General features: G+C 41.1%; 1 protein-coding gene across 1 annotated transcript in view; it reads right to left on the bottom strand.

Annotated features, from left to right (window-relative positions):
• Positions 1-17,509, bottom strand: part of ABCB7 (ATP binding cassette subfamily B member 7) — a 35,014-nt gene extending 17,505 nt beyond the window's left edge. The window contains exons 1-4 of the mRNA XM_030228850.2: positions 17,301-17,509; positions 11,439-11,516; positions 9,882-9,968; positions 5,096-5,215 (exon numbers count right to left, since the gene is read on the bottom strand). Coding sequence (XP_030084710.1) covers positions 5,096-5,215; positions 9,882-9,968; positions 11,439-11,516; positions 17,301-17,474 — 459 coding nt within the window. The 5' untranslated portion in view covers positions 17,475-17,509. The remainder of the gene's footprint in view (positions 1-5,095; positions 5,216-9,881; positions 9,969-11,438; positions 11,517-17,300) is intronic.
• Positions 17,510-18,114: the final 605 nt, after the last annotated feature.

The following is an 18,114-nucleotide window of genomic DNA, read 5'->3' as shown; positions in this document are numbered from 1 at the left end:
AATAGAACTACAGATATATTTAAAGTCCATTTAAAGAAAAGAGATGTATTCTTTAAACTGCTGTTCTCCACTCACAATTAATTTAACTGGTAACAGCCTACAATTTTGCAGAAATGTCTTCTTTTACATCAATATAATTCTTCCCAATAGAGTTTTAAATGAAATTTAAAGCCTGGTCTCAGGTTATAGTTGTTCTGACTCCTGGAGGGTAAAGCTTGAATAAGAACAAGGCAGCACAGTATTGCATTTCATTAGCAATCAAGACAGTCTGCTTTCCAGTAATTTAAAAAGAAAAAAGTTAATCTTACAAAGTTTATAGCAGGAGATGAGAGGCCATTATTAGAAACAGGCCTTTCCTACTCAATTTGTTAAGTCAATGAGATCACGTTCGTAGTAATGGAAACAAAATTTCATCCTTCTGCAAAAATTCACAGTTCTCTCTTTGTATTTGCTGGCACAGAACAAAAAGCTTTAAGCACACCTTGGTAGACCATGAAAATCTACCATGAAAAACAATTGTCTTACACAATATATCTGTACAGGCTTCCCTCCTCTGCCTAATGCCTAAAAGCTTGATAACAATTCCCATTAAAAAGACTCTTTCAATATGATTTTGTACGTTTTCTATTTCTGGGTTTGAATTAATAGCTTATCCTTGCTTAAATTTATTGGAAAGCAAATACAGCATCCCATGAAATCATCCCAACTCAATTGCCCACATTTAACAGCAGGTTGCCCTAGAATGAATCATGAGTAAATGAGTTTAACATTTTTTTAATGACTGCACTGTTTTAAGCTGACAGTGCAGTATCATCTTTATTTCCCCATGGGACTACACTACATTTAAGGCAAACAGCCTTATCTTTCATTTTGCTCTTCCCAGCATTTTTTGTTTAATAAAGATGATGAATTAATGACAGGCTGAGCCCCAACAAGATAAAACTGGTCCACAGTGAACTGTTCTTTGCCAATAATTCAGTGAGAAATGCTGGCATGAAGATGACTGAATTTATCTCTGGATCAATATAAACATACACATCCAACAACTCCATTTGTGGAGATACACACAGAAATCTCCATCCCTTGTGGAGGCAAGACTGCTAAAGAAGCTCCCAAATGTGCTCCAGATGAGGGAAGAAGCACCTGCCTTCATGGCTTCTTCGAATTTAATGATGACCTGAACTACACTTTTTCCAGTAGGGAAAAAAACTCAAACCAATTTAAATACTTTTCACCTGAAACTCCTCAAAAAGCTAACAATTTCTAAAGGTTTATTGCAATTATCTAACTCCATCTGAGCCCCCAGAAAGAGCTCAAACACCAAGATCATAGGAACATGCTTCACTGATCAGCTGGATATCGTTATCTTTGCGTGCAGGCAGAATTTGCAATTCAACCCTTGAGTCCTGCCTCCTTAGCCAACCATTCCTGTTCTGAAACTGATGGAATTAGCAGTCAGAAGAAATGCAGAGAGTCTGAAAGAATTCTTTGGCTCATGAATAACACATGCCTGGTCTGTGACCAGGAGGCCAAAACCCAATGCAGGCTGACAGAGGTGACAAGTGATTTTTGTCATATTCATGTGTTTAATCCAGCTCCTCAGAAGCCTCAGCACTTTTCTCCTTGTGCCACAGAAGAAAAAGGGAAAAAAACAGAAAAGTAAGGAAGCATTTGCTATACAATCACCAGCAGAGAAGCCAAAAAAAGGTGGGAAAACATGGAAAAAGAAAATCCAGATATGCAGAAACTGAGCAGGGTGAGCTATGTGTCTGAACACAGCTTTTCCCTGTGTACTCCTCTCACCTGCCTTCCTCTTGCATCCTTCAGATCGTGTACACACATCTAGATAGGCTATAAATATTTAAGGTAAAAATTTAAAGTGTGTCATAATAATACAACACATCTTGCAAGGAAGAAAGGACCTCACTAGCCCTGGAGCAGACTCCATCCTGTCATAAAAAGCCATCCTAACAGCTTGCTTTGAAGGCTCACAATACCACTGGCAGTTATGTGGAGACAAAAAGGAACCAAAAATCACAATAATTTGTTCAATGACAGGCAACTGGGCCCCACAAAAGGAGTCCAGACAGATTGTAACTGCAGGCTCTTCAGTAACTGCACACAAACTGGCTTTTGTTTTGAAAGTGAATTTTACTGAACTGGAAGATTTAAAGAGACAAATTATTTCTCAAGCAGCAGCACAAGGAGAAATGAACTCCAGCTGTTTTGTGGGTAAGTAACCAAATTAAACCGGGGGTATATTCCTTACATTTTTTTCCCCCATAGCTGAGAATTTCATAACCTAGCTGTCCTCTGTGATTCCTTGGAGTTTTCACAGAATAAAACTGAAGCCACCTTACAGTTTCTGTATTTTAACTGGAAACCTAACATTGTAAATTCATAAAACCTGAAAATCTTTTGTCAAACTCAGAAGGAATTTGCCACAGGGTTTACAGAAGTGTTTCTTCTGGGGGAAGGTGACTTGCAGCAGCCATCATGACCATACAGTTCTCTATGCAAACCCCCTCAGAACGAGGGGCCTTTAGACAAAATCCACAATAAGGATGTAAATCCTTCAGACACAGAATTCACTTTGTTCCACAGTGAACAAAGAAATCGGGCCAGGACTGCAGCGAGGAGAAAAACATGCTGGTGTTCCTGTGCTGACACAATTATATAGCAGAAAAACCTTAACAAACAGCTTGTGTGGTCTGTGGAGTGCATTGTAATTAACCTCACAAGCAACCAGAACAAAGGGCTCCCAAATGGGATAATGAGGAAACCACACACAATTACACATGGTCCAGGAAAGATACAGGTAAACTACTTTGTACTGCATTTTCTCCAGGACAAAGTGACCTTTTGTGTGCTCTGGAAGGGCAGCAGATGTTCAGGGCTCAAAGATGTGACAGACTCACTACAACTCTGAATAAACTATTGCACATCACTTGTGTCACACTGATACACACACACTTACAATGTGTAAAGTATGAAGCAATTCAAGAAAAGCTCTTCCTACGAAGGAAGAGTGAGCACAGCTCCTAAGATGAGGGGTAACCCCTTAATTAGAATTTATCCAACACAGCTTTGTAATGACGAAGAACAGTAGCAAAGAACAGCGAGAAGACATCCATAAAATTTTTCAGCCCTGCCAGTTATGATATTTCTTTTCCATAGAGAGCTTGCTGTGTGTTTTCCCAATGAAATCCTTGTTTGCCCAAACAAACATTCTCACAAAACACTTCTGCTTTAACAAGCATCTCCTAAAACCAGAGCAAAGCTCAACAGGTTTTCTGCTTTTCTTCTGAGAAGCTGCTCTGGACATCAGGGCTTCTGGGCTGCCTTGTACAAATATAAAGTGGGAAACTTAAGAGAACACTTAAAAGATCCAAACACCAGTTACTCCCCCAAACAGCAATTCAATGATTTTCTGCTGGGGGAAACATCTCTCTCTCCCACTAGAAATATAATAGCTCTTTTTTACACCAAATACAGAGCTATTTGCAAGAGTCAAGGTATCCTGGTCATCAATTTTGTTTTCTTAACACCCCAAAAAGCTGCTTGAAACATTAATAAGGCTTCTGGAAGGCAAGGTACAGTGCTGCCACATGCAGGATTAGAGGCTGGATTCACATTCTCCATCTTATCCATTTAACACTACAAATTAGAGCATAGGGAAGGGGGAGAAGAACAGGAAAAATACTACAAACATTTTAAATTGCCTTCAGATTATCATTAACATTACTAATAAAAGTCTTTTAAAAGGAAGTGAGAATGATTTTAATTTCCACCTGGTAGATCCACATCACAAAACCTCAAGGCATCTGCATTTTGAGCAGAGTTTTCCCCAGAGTTTTAAAAGGCAGCGGAAAGCATTGCTGTGTGTTTTGCCCAGGCACACAAAAAGGGGGGAAGCTCACTTGCACAGTCCAGCCATGTCATCACCTGCATTATCAGCAACATCCTGAACAGCAGCACAACCCAAGTATCTGCTGGAGACAGTACCCATAAGTACCTGAGAGATAAAACCTCTTGAGAAAGCACTGTAAACCAGCTTCAGCTCACAGAAATGAGCACATTTTTCTCCCAAGCACTCCTCTTTTAACACCTACAGAGCTGAAATTTATTTCTTCTCTCTTTTCATAACATGGCAATGGTGCTGAGTGCTAATATTAGCTTTATGTTTGGTTAAAATTGCTGTACTTAAAAGCAACCCAGCTGAGCTGTATGTCTCAATGGAATTCACAAAACTTCCTCCCAGTATTTTGCAATCAAATATTTCTTTTTTTTTTTAATTTAAAGCAAAAGGAAGCTAACATTTGCTCTTCTGAACTATTTCTACCAGGTTTGTACAGAATTTGAATTATATCCCCTTTTAATCTGCAGAACACTTTTGCATTCCAAATTCTTTGAAAGAACAAATAAACACTAATGTTGTTGCAGGTAAGAATACAGAGGATCCTTTCACATAATGAAATAAAAGTAAGAGCAATCCTCCACTTCATAATCAAAGACTACATGAAAATCATTTGAATGAAAGCAGAGCTGTTAAATACAAAAGGTTACAGAGCTTCTCTCATATTTGGACACCAGAGGAGTCCCCAAAACAATGAATTCCTCTGTTGTCTCACAGAGAAATATCAACTGACTGGAGCTTAAATCCCCTTTCCACAGCACAGCAAGACCTGTGAATAGGCACTACCACATTGATCAAGTTCAGGGTTAGGAATGGGCACAGAGCCTTGAAGAAATCCTGTCTGACAGCACCACACAAGGAGAGAAGAACAGCCTCTAACTCCCATTTCCTGTAATTTCGGAGGTAAATAATTAACCAGAAATGGAAAATCCTGAGCTAAACTAATGAGATCAAGGGAAATAAAAATTCTAGTTGCCATCATCACCTTTCTAAACATGCACATGGGTATTCCCTACAGATGTACCCTCTTCTGAAATCCAATCTATCATTTCTTGTATATGTTCCTGTGAAGAACCCAGACATCTTAATAGTGTAACAGCCTTTAAATACTAGAAAAGAAAATGATTCCTTGCACAGATGAGCAGCAACTGTGAGAGTACAGCAAGTATCTGCTCTTACCTTGGCACTGGCCAGGAAGCCCAGGGAGAGGGCGACCCTGGCGCGCAGGTCGGGCCGGTCCTTGGGCCACACGTAGGACAGCATGGCCCGGATGATCTTCTTGGCATCGATCTCCTTCAGCTGGGGAAGGACAAACAAAGGCACTGCCTTACAAAGACACTTGGGAAGTAAAGTAACTATACATTAGAATGTATCTTATACATTTGGATCACTTCTGTATTTTATTTGGTAGGAAACAGACACTTGACAATGCCTGAGACTAGGACTGCCTATGAACATTTCAAGGTGGAAGTTTTTAGGTTTATATCCATGACATGCCATTAAAATGTTCCATGTTCTCCAGAGTGCAAGCCTGGCTGGCGGCAACTGAAACAGAGAAAGCCACAATTCCCCATCTTTAAATACTTCACAGAACAAACTAACTGACCCTTCTTTTTATCTCCTCAAGATTGCTGTACAAAATTCAAGGGCTTGCTATTTCTTTTTTTGGAGGATGTTTTAAAATAGCAGGAGAGAAATGCAAAAAAATTAACAAATTAACAAAATAACTAAGGCAAGAAGCCTGAAAGGTCCACAGTAAACAGACAGTTTGGAGAACATTCCCTGACACTGGATAATCAGGCTTCACAAGGCAGAAGATGTACATGGCCACGTGTTGGCTTAACTGATGCTATCAATTTTAACTGAATTCTTAAAATAGGTTCTCCTCCAAATCTCAAATTTTGCTCCAAGTAAGAGCACAATCCATTTAACAAGACAGTTGAAAAACACTACTTTTTCTGTTTGGGTTTATTTTAAGTTTTGCTTTGGGGTTATTTTCTGTTGTTGGGTTTGCTTGCTGTATTTTTTTTTTGCAGCAATGCATAATCCCACTGAACTCCCAAGCTAAATTATCAGCAGTCTAAACCAAGCTTCCTAATTGAGAACAAGAGGATGTGCAGCAACACAGAGCACAAGTATCAACAACTCATTTTTCTGTGCTGGCTATGCTGGGGTTAACCTGAAAGACACGAGGGTTATCTAGGAGAGAAAGGAGGCAGCAAGGGCAGCTAATCTCCCCATTTCAGGCAATATTTTGTAATGGGGAGGAGGGAGGGAAACAAAAGTTATTGCACACCTTTCAAAGATGACTCTTGTGACAAAAGTCAGTAGGAAGGGGGAGTATTATAATAAATCTTACTGTTTGAGGATCAACCAAATTAGAAATGAAATTCTCTGTTAAGGTCTGGGGTGAATAAGCAAGAAAGGAGAGGTCTGTTAAAAGGTAAAATTGCTGAGGCAACCAGGGAAACCAATCCTATAAAGGTAAACTTTTAAAAGCATCAGGAAATTCATCTCAGTTTTTCTAGTCACAGCTTCAAGCAAAACCAAGGCATTTTGTCACCAAATGTCACTGCAAATGTACTGGAACATTACACAGGATAAGCACATTTCAAAGTACTTTTAAAAAATGGGTATATGGAAGATTTGTCAGTGGAGAGAGGATGCAAAAGTGCCTCTGTTGTGTCCTACCCACTTAAAAGATGGAGATATCTGCTGCAGCATACACATGAAACTTCCATTTGAACCAAGGACATGCATAAAAAGCAGTTCAAACACGTGGAAAATATCTTTGATCACCACTTACAGGTTAAAAGGAAGTTAAAAAAAAATTGGTACCACATTACCACAAAAGATACAAAAGTGCAATCAGAGCAGTTCTAATTATATGTAGCTATTGGCTAGGCAGACTTTGCACAGAAAACCCATTAAAAGGAACAAAATATATTGGCTGCAAACAAGGAATCTATTTCCTTTTTTCATGGCTCTGAAGGGTGACAGAAGCAAATCCATTTAGAAGAAAGTCAGGAGGCAGCCACTCACTTGCCAAAGGCCTTGCAAAGGAACAAGAAGAAATATCAAAGGAGGCAAAATGTACACATATTACATCAAAGTTTACCATGAAATAAATGTTAGTGTTGTACAGAAACATGAGGTAAAAAATTGTTTAAATATGCAAGTGGCAACATTAAGAATTAAAATGAGCAATCTGTTCAATGGACTCAGGCCCTTTTTTGATTCTCTGAGGTACATAAAAAGGTTAAGAGATGAATATATTTTACCTCCTTTTAAATGGTAGTAATGCTTTGCATTTTCTTTACAGGTCTATTTCTACAGAAATGCAAGAAATGGAAGGAAAAATATTATAAATCTAATACAGCAGGGGCAAAGAAGGAAAGCCTTTTCCTCTCTTTGAATGGCAGCACGGTTTTAAAACACTCTGTGCAATACTGAAGGTTATTTGCAAAAGAATGACCACTGACCAACTTCCTGCCCCTTCTACCCATCCCATCCAGGTTCTGGACCTTTTAAAATACCTAAAGAGGAGGAAAAAAAGAAAGCCATAAGTCCTCTTCATCATCTCCATGGTTATTGAGCACTGCAAGGCATTCACTGGGCTGACCCTGTCACTTGGTGGATAAAGCCTGTGCCAGGATGATGAGCTGTCAGAAGTGGGATACAAGAAAGTGGTAGTTTGACTTGAATTTAAGCTGTCACTGCTGATGAAGAGAGAAAGACACAATTCTGGCTCCCTGTGTGCTCCCTCAGGGAGCTCTATCATCCCTTTTATTGTGCCAGCAGAAGTTTCTCCCCCTGCACGAGGTTATTCTCCCAACCAGCACCAAAAAATCTCCCAAAGCTGGTAAAGATCAGTTCTGATCTCAGCACTCAGCATAGCAGCCACTGCTGTAAAAGTTATCTTGGAATTTTAAAAAGTGCAAGTTTCTTTAGTGGTTACATGTGAGATGAAGGTAATGTGCCCTTCACTCTGTGCTCATTCTTAGGGTTCAGTTCTGTACCTGCAGAAGCTGCTGTAAAAGGGGCAATTTAAAATGTCACTCCCAAAGCCAGAATAAACAGCCTGGTTTGTCACAAAAAATCTGGAACAGGGAAAGGTGCAATAAAGCTGACAGATACCTCACCTGCAGTTCTCCTAAAGTATAATCCTAGGGGAAAAACATGTAGTAAATGGGGTGCCAGTATTTTTACCCACTGATACAAGTGCAAGGACACATGAGATACAGGAACTGCACTTGGAGCAGCAGAGCATTTCCTTCCCTTCAGTTTTGCTGAGAAATTCCTGGCAAACCCAACATTACCCCAGTTTTTTCCATTCCTCACACCTTTCACCTCTTCCACAGCTGGTCCTTGCTGCTTTCTCCTGGACAGCTGGTATTTGTTTGGTTAGACAACAGCCTTAACTGACCATGTCCTGTATTAACCACGTTTCAGCTGCCTTTATTGGAATAAAGAAGTTAAGAGATTGATTTATACAGGAATAGTTGCAAGTAGAGGCTGAAGGGAGAATGCCAATGGAATTTTACACTGCCAGCAAATTAAAATAATATCATCTGGCATCAAATTTTTTGGATAACATATTGCTAGTGAGTTTTAGTGTTAAGAAACATCCCACATCCCTTAAGGTTATTTATGTTGTGGTAAACAGAACCTTCCATTTCCTTTCTGACCAGAGAAAACCCTGGAATTTAAATATGTGAAACAGAGAAGGAGACTCAGATAGGTTTGAAGTCTGTTTTGCCCAGGAAATCTCTGAAAAGGGCTTACACCTGTTGCAAGGAGGGCCTTAAAATGAGTCTGAAGTTAACATTACATGCAGAGCCCTGGTACCTACGACTAGAGACAGCCAATTATTTTGTTTCCCCCTGTGCCTCACGCAGAAAAGATCACAGATGTTTACTAAAACAAGCTGGCTACACCTCAGGTTATGAAATTCCCTCTCACTATAAAACATACACCTCTCCTGACTCCTGCCTGTAGCACAAACAGGTCTGGATTCAATGAAGGGACAACTCTCAGATGAAAACTTGAAAGAAAATCCTAAATTGAACTCTTCAATTTCTTTACAACTGAGGCTGTAGGAGAGACATCCTCAGAACAGTTAAACCAGGAAAACCTGGATTCTGAAACTGAAAATTCAGTTTGTCATCAATGTGGTCTTCATTAATTTTAGGGAAGATTCCACCCAGGCTTGAACAAGTTATAACCATTCACACAGGATGATTCTGCAAATACACAAAGCATCAGAAATAATTGTGCCCAGGAAATGAGAAGATGGAAGCTCTGTACACTCAAGAGCTTTGATTTGGCAATTTTAATCACACAGTTGCTACTGTCCTGTTTTAACCAAAATTTTGCCTCATTTTCTGATTGTAATCATTTGGTCTAATAAAAGATCCTGCTTCTCCTCATATAACATCATCATTACTTTAATGTGCTCCCTGAATAGAAATACAGTCAAAATATACCAGAAGTATTACCATTAATTCCAAGTAAAAATACACACAGTTTAATTGCTTCTCTCCCCTCCTATTTCAAGTGAGATTTTACCAACTGATGCAATAACCCATGAGTTGATTTCCACTATCCTGTCTGCCAAGTCACAGGCAAATATCAGTCACAAACAAGATCAACAGACTAGTGAATGACAAGAAAACATTTTCCATCAAAAGAATCTAATCCAGGGCAGTTTCAAGGGAGGGTGTAACAGTAAAATGGTATTTTTAAAAAATAAATAAAGCCCTTCAACACCATTATCACAAACATTTGGTGATTTAAGAGCTAGCAAGTCTACACTGACACTTTAACAGAATCTACTACAATATTTATACCAAGAGAATTTTGGACAAATTGCTGCTTGAGGTCTTCAGTTTTTAGGTTTAGGTTTTTCTGGGAAGCTGATAGCATTTTTTTATTTAAAAAGCAATAATAATTGAGCAAGTTTTACCCCTTCCTTTGGATCTGTGTGAAGCCCTCCACCAGCATGGCCATGCCAACACATCCTCTTCTCCATCAGTTGCCACCTGGGCAAGATCTGTTTGAAAATGAAAAGTCAATTTGCAAGAACCTCAGGAAACAGGCACATAAAAGCCAGAAGAAAGAACTACTGGCTTGTTTTACCTCCCTCATTGTCAAACAGTTTAAACTTGTTTTAATAAAAGATCTCACCTTCCTCTAAAAGCCTTGCCCTACTTAAGAAAACAATAATAAAAAAGGGATATAATAATCCTAGCAGCAAAGAGCATGTTCCAAGCAGCCAGGAGGGAAAGAGAACAGATCCTTAAATATTGAAAATGAACTGAACACAGAAGAACCTTGAGGTTTTGGAGGATACCCATACTCAGGCACATTAATATGTAAAGTGGAACACATTTAAGCAATAATACTCTCTCCATGTATGTAAGAGTAACTTTACTTGAGGGCAAAAGAAATAGATGAATTTGCTTCACACTTGTCTTTCCTCCCAGGATGGGAATGGGAACATGTTATCCCATTCCAGAGGTCCTGCCCCTGCCTACAGGGGTAGTTTGGAAAAGAACCTGCTTGTTAAAAACAAATGCTCACTTCTCTTAGCATGTAGCCAAGATACCCTGGAGAAAATTTCTGAATTTATTTTGTGCATGTAGATGTACTAAAAAATAACAACTCACTACCACCAGGCATTTTTCCAAGTTCAAAGTGCCTGCCACAAACAATGGACCTGTTAAAGCTTTTCAAAAAAGAATCTGCTTTTTGTTTAAAAGATTTGCTACATGTTGACAATTTCTAGGTTCAAGTTATGTAAAAGCTCATTAGCAATCTTATTTTATGTATGTTGGTTGATAGCAGACCCCAGGGTTTCCCAAATCAAAATGTCACTTTTCACATTTTAAAGTAAAGCATCAAAAAAAAGCCAGCCTAAGTAGATTTCATGCTTTAAAGTCATAATGACCCTCAAAAGATTTTAGGTACTTAAGTCAGGTATGAGTGGTTATTATTTTAAAAGAAAAAAAAAAAAAAAAAAAAGGCAAGACTTGGACATTTCTCAGCTTCATTCAAACAAGTGTGCTACTCAGAAATGTGTCAATTCTTCCACAAACAGGAAAAATTGCATCTTCCCTGTGTCTGCACTGCTTTTAAGGGAATCAGACCTCACAGGAGTAAGAGCCTGACATCCTGGCACTCATAATGAGAATATCCTACAACCTAAGCAGAATTTTGAAGGAATAAAGCCCTACATATTGAATGAAAACTCACAGGGTATTTTCTGTGCTTAATAAATGAATCTAAAGATCACCACAAAAACCCACACTTTTAAGACCACTTTTCTGAAGTTATTGTGTTACAATTAGTTTGCAGAGATTCAAAAAGATTTCTAGGGACAGAAACATAAATTGCCATTTAACTTCAGAACTGTAAATAGTTAAATAAAAAAAAATTCAAGTAACAGCAGCCTAAGTTGAAAGATTCTCCAAAGGCTTAAGTTTCTCATGACCTGCAAGTTGGAAGAACAATTTATACCCACCTCTGAATGCTCCAATAATGGTCTTGAATAATTCCCTCCCAGACTGTGCCATGATCCTTGCCTGCAGATTGGTGGAATCTACAGAATAAAACAGGAGGAAAAAAGAAAAAAAAGAGAAATGAAAACACAGTCATGCAGAACATGCACTTCACAAATTCAGAGAATATTCATCTAGTTTATGTAAACAAGCATAACATGAAAAGAAGGCAGATGGCTTTGTTTTTTAACAACTGACCAAAGAAAAAGAAAATTGGTGGGGAGCAGCTGTAAAATAAATTACATTCACACATCAGAAATGCTCAGTGACAATGAACTGAATTTCCCTTCCCTGAATCCCCACTCTCATCAGACTTTGTTTCTTCTGTACAACAAAAGCCCAGCTTTCCCTTTCCTCTCATTTTAATTTTCTCTCAGGTTGTCTTCTGAATTCTTTCAGTCTTTTGTCCTGTTTTTCATTAAAAAATGTTACTTTTATGCTTATGGGTTCTGCCATTCCCAATTCCTCTTAGCTCAGCTCATGCTATGCTTGTCTCCAGAAGGCAAATCCAAGCTACAGCTTTTGCCTGGCAAGCACTGGGACTACGAGGAAGTGGAGCAGGGCTGGCAGCAAGTTCTAGGTTATCAGGACACAATAGATGCAATATTCACAGATCCTGCAATGCAATCCACAGCTGGCACCAACTGCACGACGCTCCACACGTTACCTGGCAGAGCATTCCATATTTTTTTGTTTTAAAGGGCCAAAATAGTTTAAAAGGAGCCTTTTCCTCAGAGGGACTGGCTGACAGTGCTTCCCCATGGCAAAACACAGGGAGCTCTCCTGGTCAGCACTGAGGGTGCCACATCAGCTCTGACACTCAGTATTACATCTTTCACTGCTCTGTTACAGAATTAACCATACCCCTCACTTCATATAACAATCACACCAAGAGAAAAGAGCCAAAGAGCTGCTCACCAGCCCATGGCAAAGGAAAAACAGGAAAAAAAGGAACTTGATAATAAAAAAAAGGTAATTTTAAACTTGACAAACAGCAGCACCATCATATATTTTAAACTTTGCCTTAAACATCCTTTTCTTCCTAAGACACACATCTCAAGTAATAATTTCATGAGTCATTTCAAAGAAAATTAAAACCATTTCTCAACAAGTTATCACATGGAACTGCTATTCTAAATATTTCTATTTATGACATTATATACAGAGAAAGAGTGAATATCATAATGATACACTTTGCATTTAGTAGGGCTAACTGGCCTGGGTGAACCATCCTGATATTTCCAAGACCTGGGTTAAACAAAGCAGCTGCATTTCTAAAGCACATCTCTGGACATGCACTCCTAACTCAACAGCTTTGTGTCAGCACAGAGGATTCCATCTAGATTCCATCTAGAGCAAGACATTTTCCACAGGAATGTTGACAGGGCCATAAACAGAAAATATAATGGAAAAAATATGCTTCTGCAGTATTGGAAAGCAGCTAATTACTGTTTTCTGGAGTGTATGCACAGGACATCATAGAAATGTTTTACTAAAAATCCAGCTCTTTTGACCTCAAAGTTCTCAGAGTTCACTTTTGACTGAAATATGAAGCAAAAAACATCACAGAAACAACTTCTACTGAAACAGCAGCAGATTTGGTCTCAATTACTGCATTAGATAAATAGCCTGATTTCTTATGAAGAAGCTATGAACTGTCATGGGGTTAAGTCAGCAAAAACATTAAAGGTCTGGCACAAGATACACAGAAAAACCTGTTCTTATTTTCGGTCTTGAGCCTGCAAGACTGGAGGTTTCAATCCTCCCCTCAAGCTCCTGCTAAAGACAAATCTGAGCAGAGAAACAAAGAGTTAAACAAGGTGAACAATTTCCTTCACTGGTAATTCCTCTGACCATCACAGTACAGACAGCAACACTGCCCAAATGAGAGGGGCTGAAGCTTTCCTTGCCACTCTCCACACTTCCTGCAGGAAGACTGAGAGACTCCACTTTCCCTCACCAGGGCTCCCAAGAGCCTTAAGACTACAAAGAAAAGCCATCCTTTAATCTAACCCCAACACATAAAAGAAGCAGGTTATTGCTTTAAAGAACCAGGAGCAAGTCCTGCTTATTTCAGAATTTAAGAAATAATGGAGAGAACTCGAATTCTGGCATTTCCTAACTCCTGAATGCCTGACTCTGCACCACTATGTTCTTTAAATGTATTTTTGGATATGATTCTATAAACTCTAAAGGATGAAACAGATGTCTAGTACTGATTGCACATAAAAGTCATGTTGTTAAAGTGTCATGACTGTGGGTAGTAGTTTAAATACTACAAATGCAAACAAACAACAGGGATTAAACACATTTGTGCAAGGTCAAACCCACACTTAGAAGCTTCTCTCTGGAATATGATACGTTGTGTTCCAGACATGCTGCACACATCTCATGGGGATTTTTTTAAACTAACTGTAGCAGAAAAGATAACTGAAGGTGGAATTCAAGTTCCTCTGCAGCATTTAAGTCCCACAGTTAATCCTGCTGAGTTTACAAGGCAAGAAAAGAAATAATGCATAGGAAAGGTGGAAGAAAATGAGAGAAAAAGGTGGAAATATTCTGGTATAAAGACAGGCTAAACTGCCACCAGAATTAACAATACAAACTTAATTTGAGCTACATTTACCAGTGGCCAATGTGCAATTGCTCTGGGCACTTGGATGGATGTGTACAGAGCAAAGGAAGGGACCTTAAAGCTCATCCAAGGTCACCCTCTGCCACGGGCAGGGACACCTTCCAGGACACCAGGCTGCTCCAAGCCCATCCAGCCTGGCCTTGAACACTTCAGGGATGGAGCATCCCTCCTCACAGCAGTTTCAGATGTCCATTTTTATAGGCAGACAATATGGGATTGCTGCTCTGCTCAGCAGCAACGCCTCTCTAAAGGGATTTTAAAATTCAGGGAATTTGAAATAGCCCCTTACAAAGCAGGTACTTGCCAGTGAGGATTGGTGACTGCCAGGGACTGTCCACTTGCACCTTCAGAGTCCAGAGAAGAGAATTTAGCAATGCACACAAACACATGAAATGCCTGGACAATAAACATCAGTGCCATTTTACAGAACAGACCAAGCTCCAGGTGAAAAGAAATAAATAAAAAACAAGGTAAAATATAAATAAATGTAACAAAAATACCCGAAACTTCTCTTGCAAGCCCTGCCAGAGCAAGGGATATTATTAAGTTATGCAGAAGACCAAGCTCTTTATCACTAGCAGCTGGAAGGGCAAGATAATGGAAGGAAAAAGCCTCTATTTTGTACTGTTACAGTTACAATAATTTACACAGCCCTGCTGTCTACAACTGCCAAAGTTCTCCCTGAAAGAAACTTCTCAATGTATTTCTCTGCTTGTAAAGATTCCTAGCAAAATAATTATCCTTAGTTAAAGGCTGGCTGTTTGACCCTTCCAGTCAAAAGCTATTTTCTTTCCATTTAGCTAATTTAGCTAATTTATAGATTCATTTAATTTCCACATTTACACTAAACAGAATTTGTCATTGCTTTTATTTTGAATATAGGCAAACTTCTACAAAAACCCAAACAAACAAACAACAAAAAACCCCCACAAGTTTCCTAGAAAAAAAACCCAACAGCAATTATTCAGTTACTCATAACATGAGTAGCATGAGAGTTCTCCACTCAGCAGAGATGCTAAATTCCAAACACAAGTTTTGACATGATGAAGCCCTGCCTGCTCCAACCACAGGAGGGTGAACTGAAGGAGCTGTGGTTATGGAAATTCAAGCTGATCTCAATATTAAAAAATGAGGCCTGATCCCAGCTCCTGAAACCTGTTTTTCCCCTCCATAAATTTAGATTTTTTTCCTCTCCAGGATACAAATGTTATGTGGCTTAGTACTCAGAAAAGCAAGACTCTAATCAAAACTACTGAAAAATATAAGGGTAAGGGGGAAAAAAAATTGAATCAGTATTGCAATAACACCCAAACAACTCTACTGTATTTGACTCTCATGGTACTAAGTGCCATAGAAAATACATATATTGTATACAGTTAGGCTTACAATTAATTGTAAACTTAAAAAATACCCCTACAATGGACATGGAACTATGAAGTCAGGAGACCAAGTACCACGTGAATGCAAAGCAGAGTAGAAGGCTGAGAGCCAAGTCTTTGAAATTAACTTTTTGAAAAAGAATGCTTACAACTTTGCCCTTACAGTCATTTTACCAGAGCTTCTTCCTATCTTTAATCTCATTTTTCCTAAGGAGTTAAGCTATGACTGTACTGCTCACCAGCTTGAGCTGTAACAGGCACAACTCTTGACTGACCCAGCTCTGGTGCCACAAACCTCTGCTATTTGTGTTACACCAATTAAAGCAGAACTGTGGCTGTGGAGTTCACTCCCAGCTGGGGCTTTACTCCAGCACTGAGGAGCTCTGGTGTAACTGTGCCACAGCACGCGTGTCCCTTTGGAAAGTCTTTCCTGTCAGGAAAGCACATCTTCCTCTGTCAGAAAATTTATCTAAACGGTTGAAAAACCATGTCCCAAAATTCTGAAAGGCTTTAACCAAAAAGTCCAGAATACTTAAATTTGAGCCTCCGGTTAAGAGTTTTTGTATAATAAAATTAATGCTCTTGCATTTCACAAAATCTCATTTTCAGCCAAATAGAGCTTGATGCAAAAGTGAAAATTCATTACCAGACCATTAAAAAATGCATTCATTAACCACTTTCTAACACAAAAATGCCTAGAATTTAAAAAGCCAAAGAGATGAACACACACATATATATCCCATAGATGTAGTATTAACTTTCTAGTGCAGCAAATCCACATTTAGTGACATGTGGCAATTAAAACTGATCAGCAGGGACTGGCATTTCTCACATGAAAATAAAGCCATTCAAAAGGAAAGCAGGAATATAATTTATACTTCTATTCATCACAATGATAACATTGCTGTTTGCTCCCTAACAGCTGAAATACGTCTCCAGGAACACCAGACAATACTGAGTATTCAGGTGTACTTTAATGTATGCAAATACATGGGGAAAATATTTGATCTGAATCGACTCTAGCTCTCAGCCTCTTGCACAAGTTTCAAAATAAAAACCTCCAGAATTTACTCTTTCAGTCCTGCTCATCTCATCTAGTACCATAAAGTTGACTGTAGTCCTTGACAGAATTCTGCCTGTCAGGAAAAACTAATCAAGGAGGGTGACAAAGGAAAGTTACTCATAAACAGCAGCAATCTGAGAGGATAAAAAAAGTTTATTATCAAACAGAAGTACAAGCTGAGTTTATGAAAGTTCATTCCCTCAGTCTTTGGGATACACTTCCTTAAGCCACTTTGAAAAATGCACGTGAATTACTGAAAGCTGGACTTACTTTGAGATAAAGTACTCAGTACTTTACTTGTAATAAAAAATAATTCACTAGGGCATATTACAGCGTTCCAGAGCTGACAGAACGCATTCCAGCTGCAATTGCTTTCCGCACGTAGCGGCGGAATCAGCCGTCAGCACACGTCAGTCACTACACACACATTCAACATCCGCTCAAAGACACTGAGGGGTTTAATGCCTGTCCCCAAAGAGAGCCCACGACACCCGCGGCCGCTCCGCCCGAGTGTCCCCGCGGGTCGCGGCCTCCGGGAGCCCCGGGCCCCCGCGCGGCGGGCACCGATACCGGCCCGGCGGGCGCCGCTACCGGCCAGGCAAGGACGAACCGGGCGGTGCTCGCAGAGCCGGCGGAGCAGCAGTGCGGGCACCGGGGCTCCCTCAGCCCCTCACCGCCCACCCCTCAGCCCCATCAGCCCCCGGCGCCCGCTCAGCCGCTCACCGCCCGCCCCGGCGCCCCCACACACCTGTACTCCTCCCGGGGCGGCTCGGGCGCCTCGCCGTCCGCTCCCCACTGCTCCCCCAGAGAAGCAAGCGACGGCGGCGGCGGGCGGCGGGCGCAGCAGGGCCAGGGCGAGCAGCAGCCGCCGCTTGCGGGAGGCTGCGGCCGCCAGGCCCCGCGGTGCCCCCAGCACCGCCATCTTGCGAGGGCCGGGGTGCAGGGGATTGTGGGACGGCGGCGGACCCGCGGGAGGGGCGGGGCGGGGAGGGGCGGGTCTGGCCGCCCTGAGGGGAAGGCGGTTCGCGGTGGCAGGGCGGGGGCTGTGTTCGGCTGCCCTCAGAGCCACCATGGCGGGACCCCGAGAGGGACTGCCCTCAGAGCCACCATGGCGGGACCCCGAGAGGGACTGCCCTCAGAGCCACCGTGGCGGGCAGAGAGGGGCTGCCCTCAGAGCCACCGTGGCGGGCAGAGAGGGGCTGCCCTGGGCCTCCCCTGCATTCTGTGAGAGTGGCTGCCCCATGGTGCCCTCATTCCCCATGGTGCCACGAAAGGAGGTATCATGAACCACGGTGCCATGAGGAGGCAGCCCTCAGCCCCACCATGGCACCCAGAGCAGGGCAGCCCTCAGCACCACCACTGGAGCAGCCCTGAGTCCTGCCATTGCACTCTCAGAGGGGCTGCCTACTGCCCCATCATGGAGCCCAGAGATGAGCAACACTTGGCCCCACTGTGGTGTCTCAAGTGTCCCTGAGTGCCACCATGGCACCTCCCAGAGGAGCAGCCCACAGCCCTACCAAAGCACACAGTGAGAGGAGCTGCCCTCAAGTCCCACAACAGCC

Source organism: Serinus canaria, chromosome 4A (genome assembly GCF_022539315.1).
Source record: "Serinus canaria isolate serCan28SL12 chromosome 4A, serCan2020, whole genome shotgun sequence".
In the NCBI taxonomy this organism is placed as follows: Eukaryota; Metazoa; Chordata; class Aves; order Passeriformes; family Fringillidae; genus Serinus; species Serinus canaria.
The sequence above is the reverse complement of the archived record's forward strand: the minus strand, read 5'-3'. Positions and strand labels throughout refer to the sequence as shown.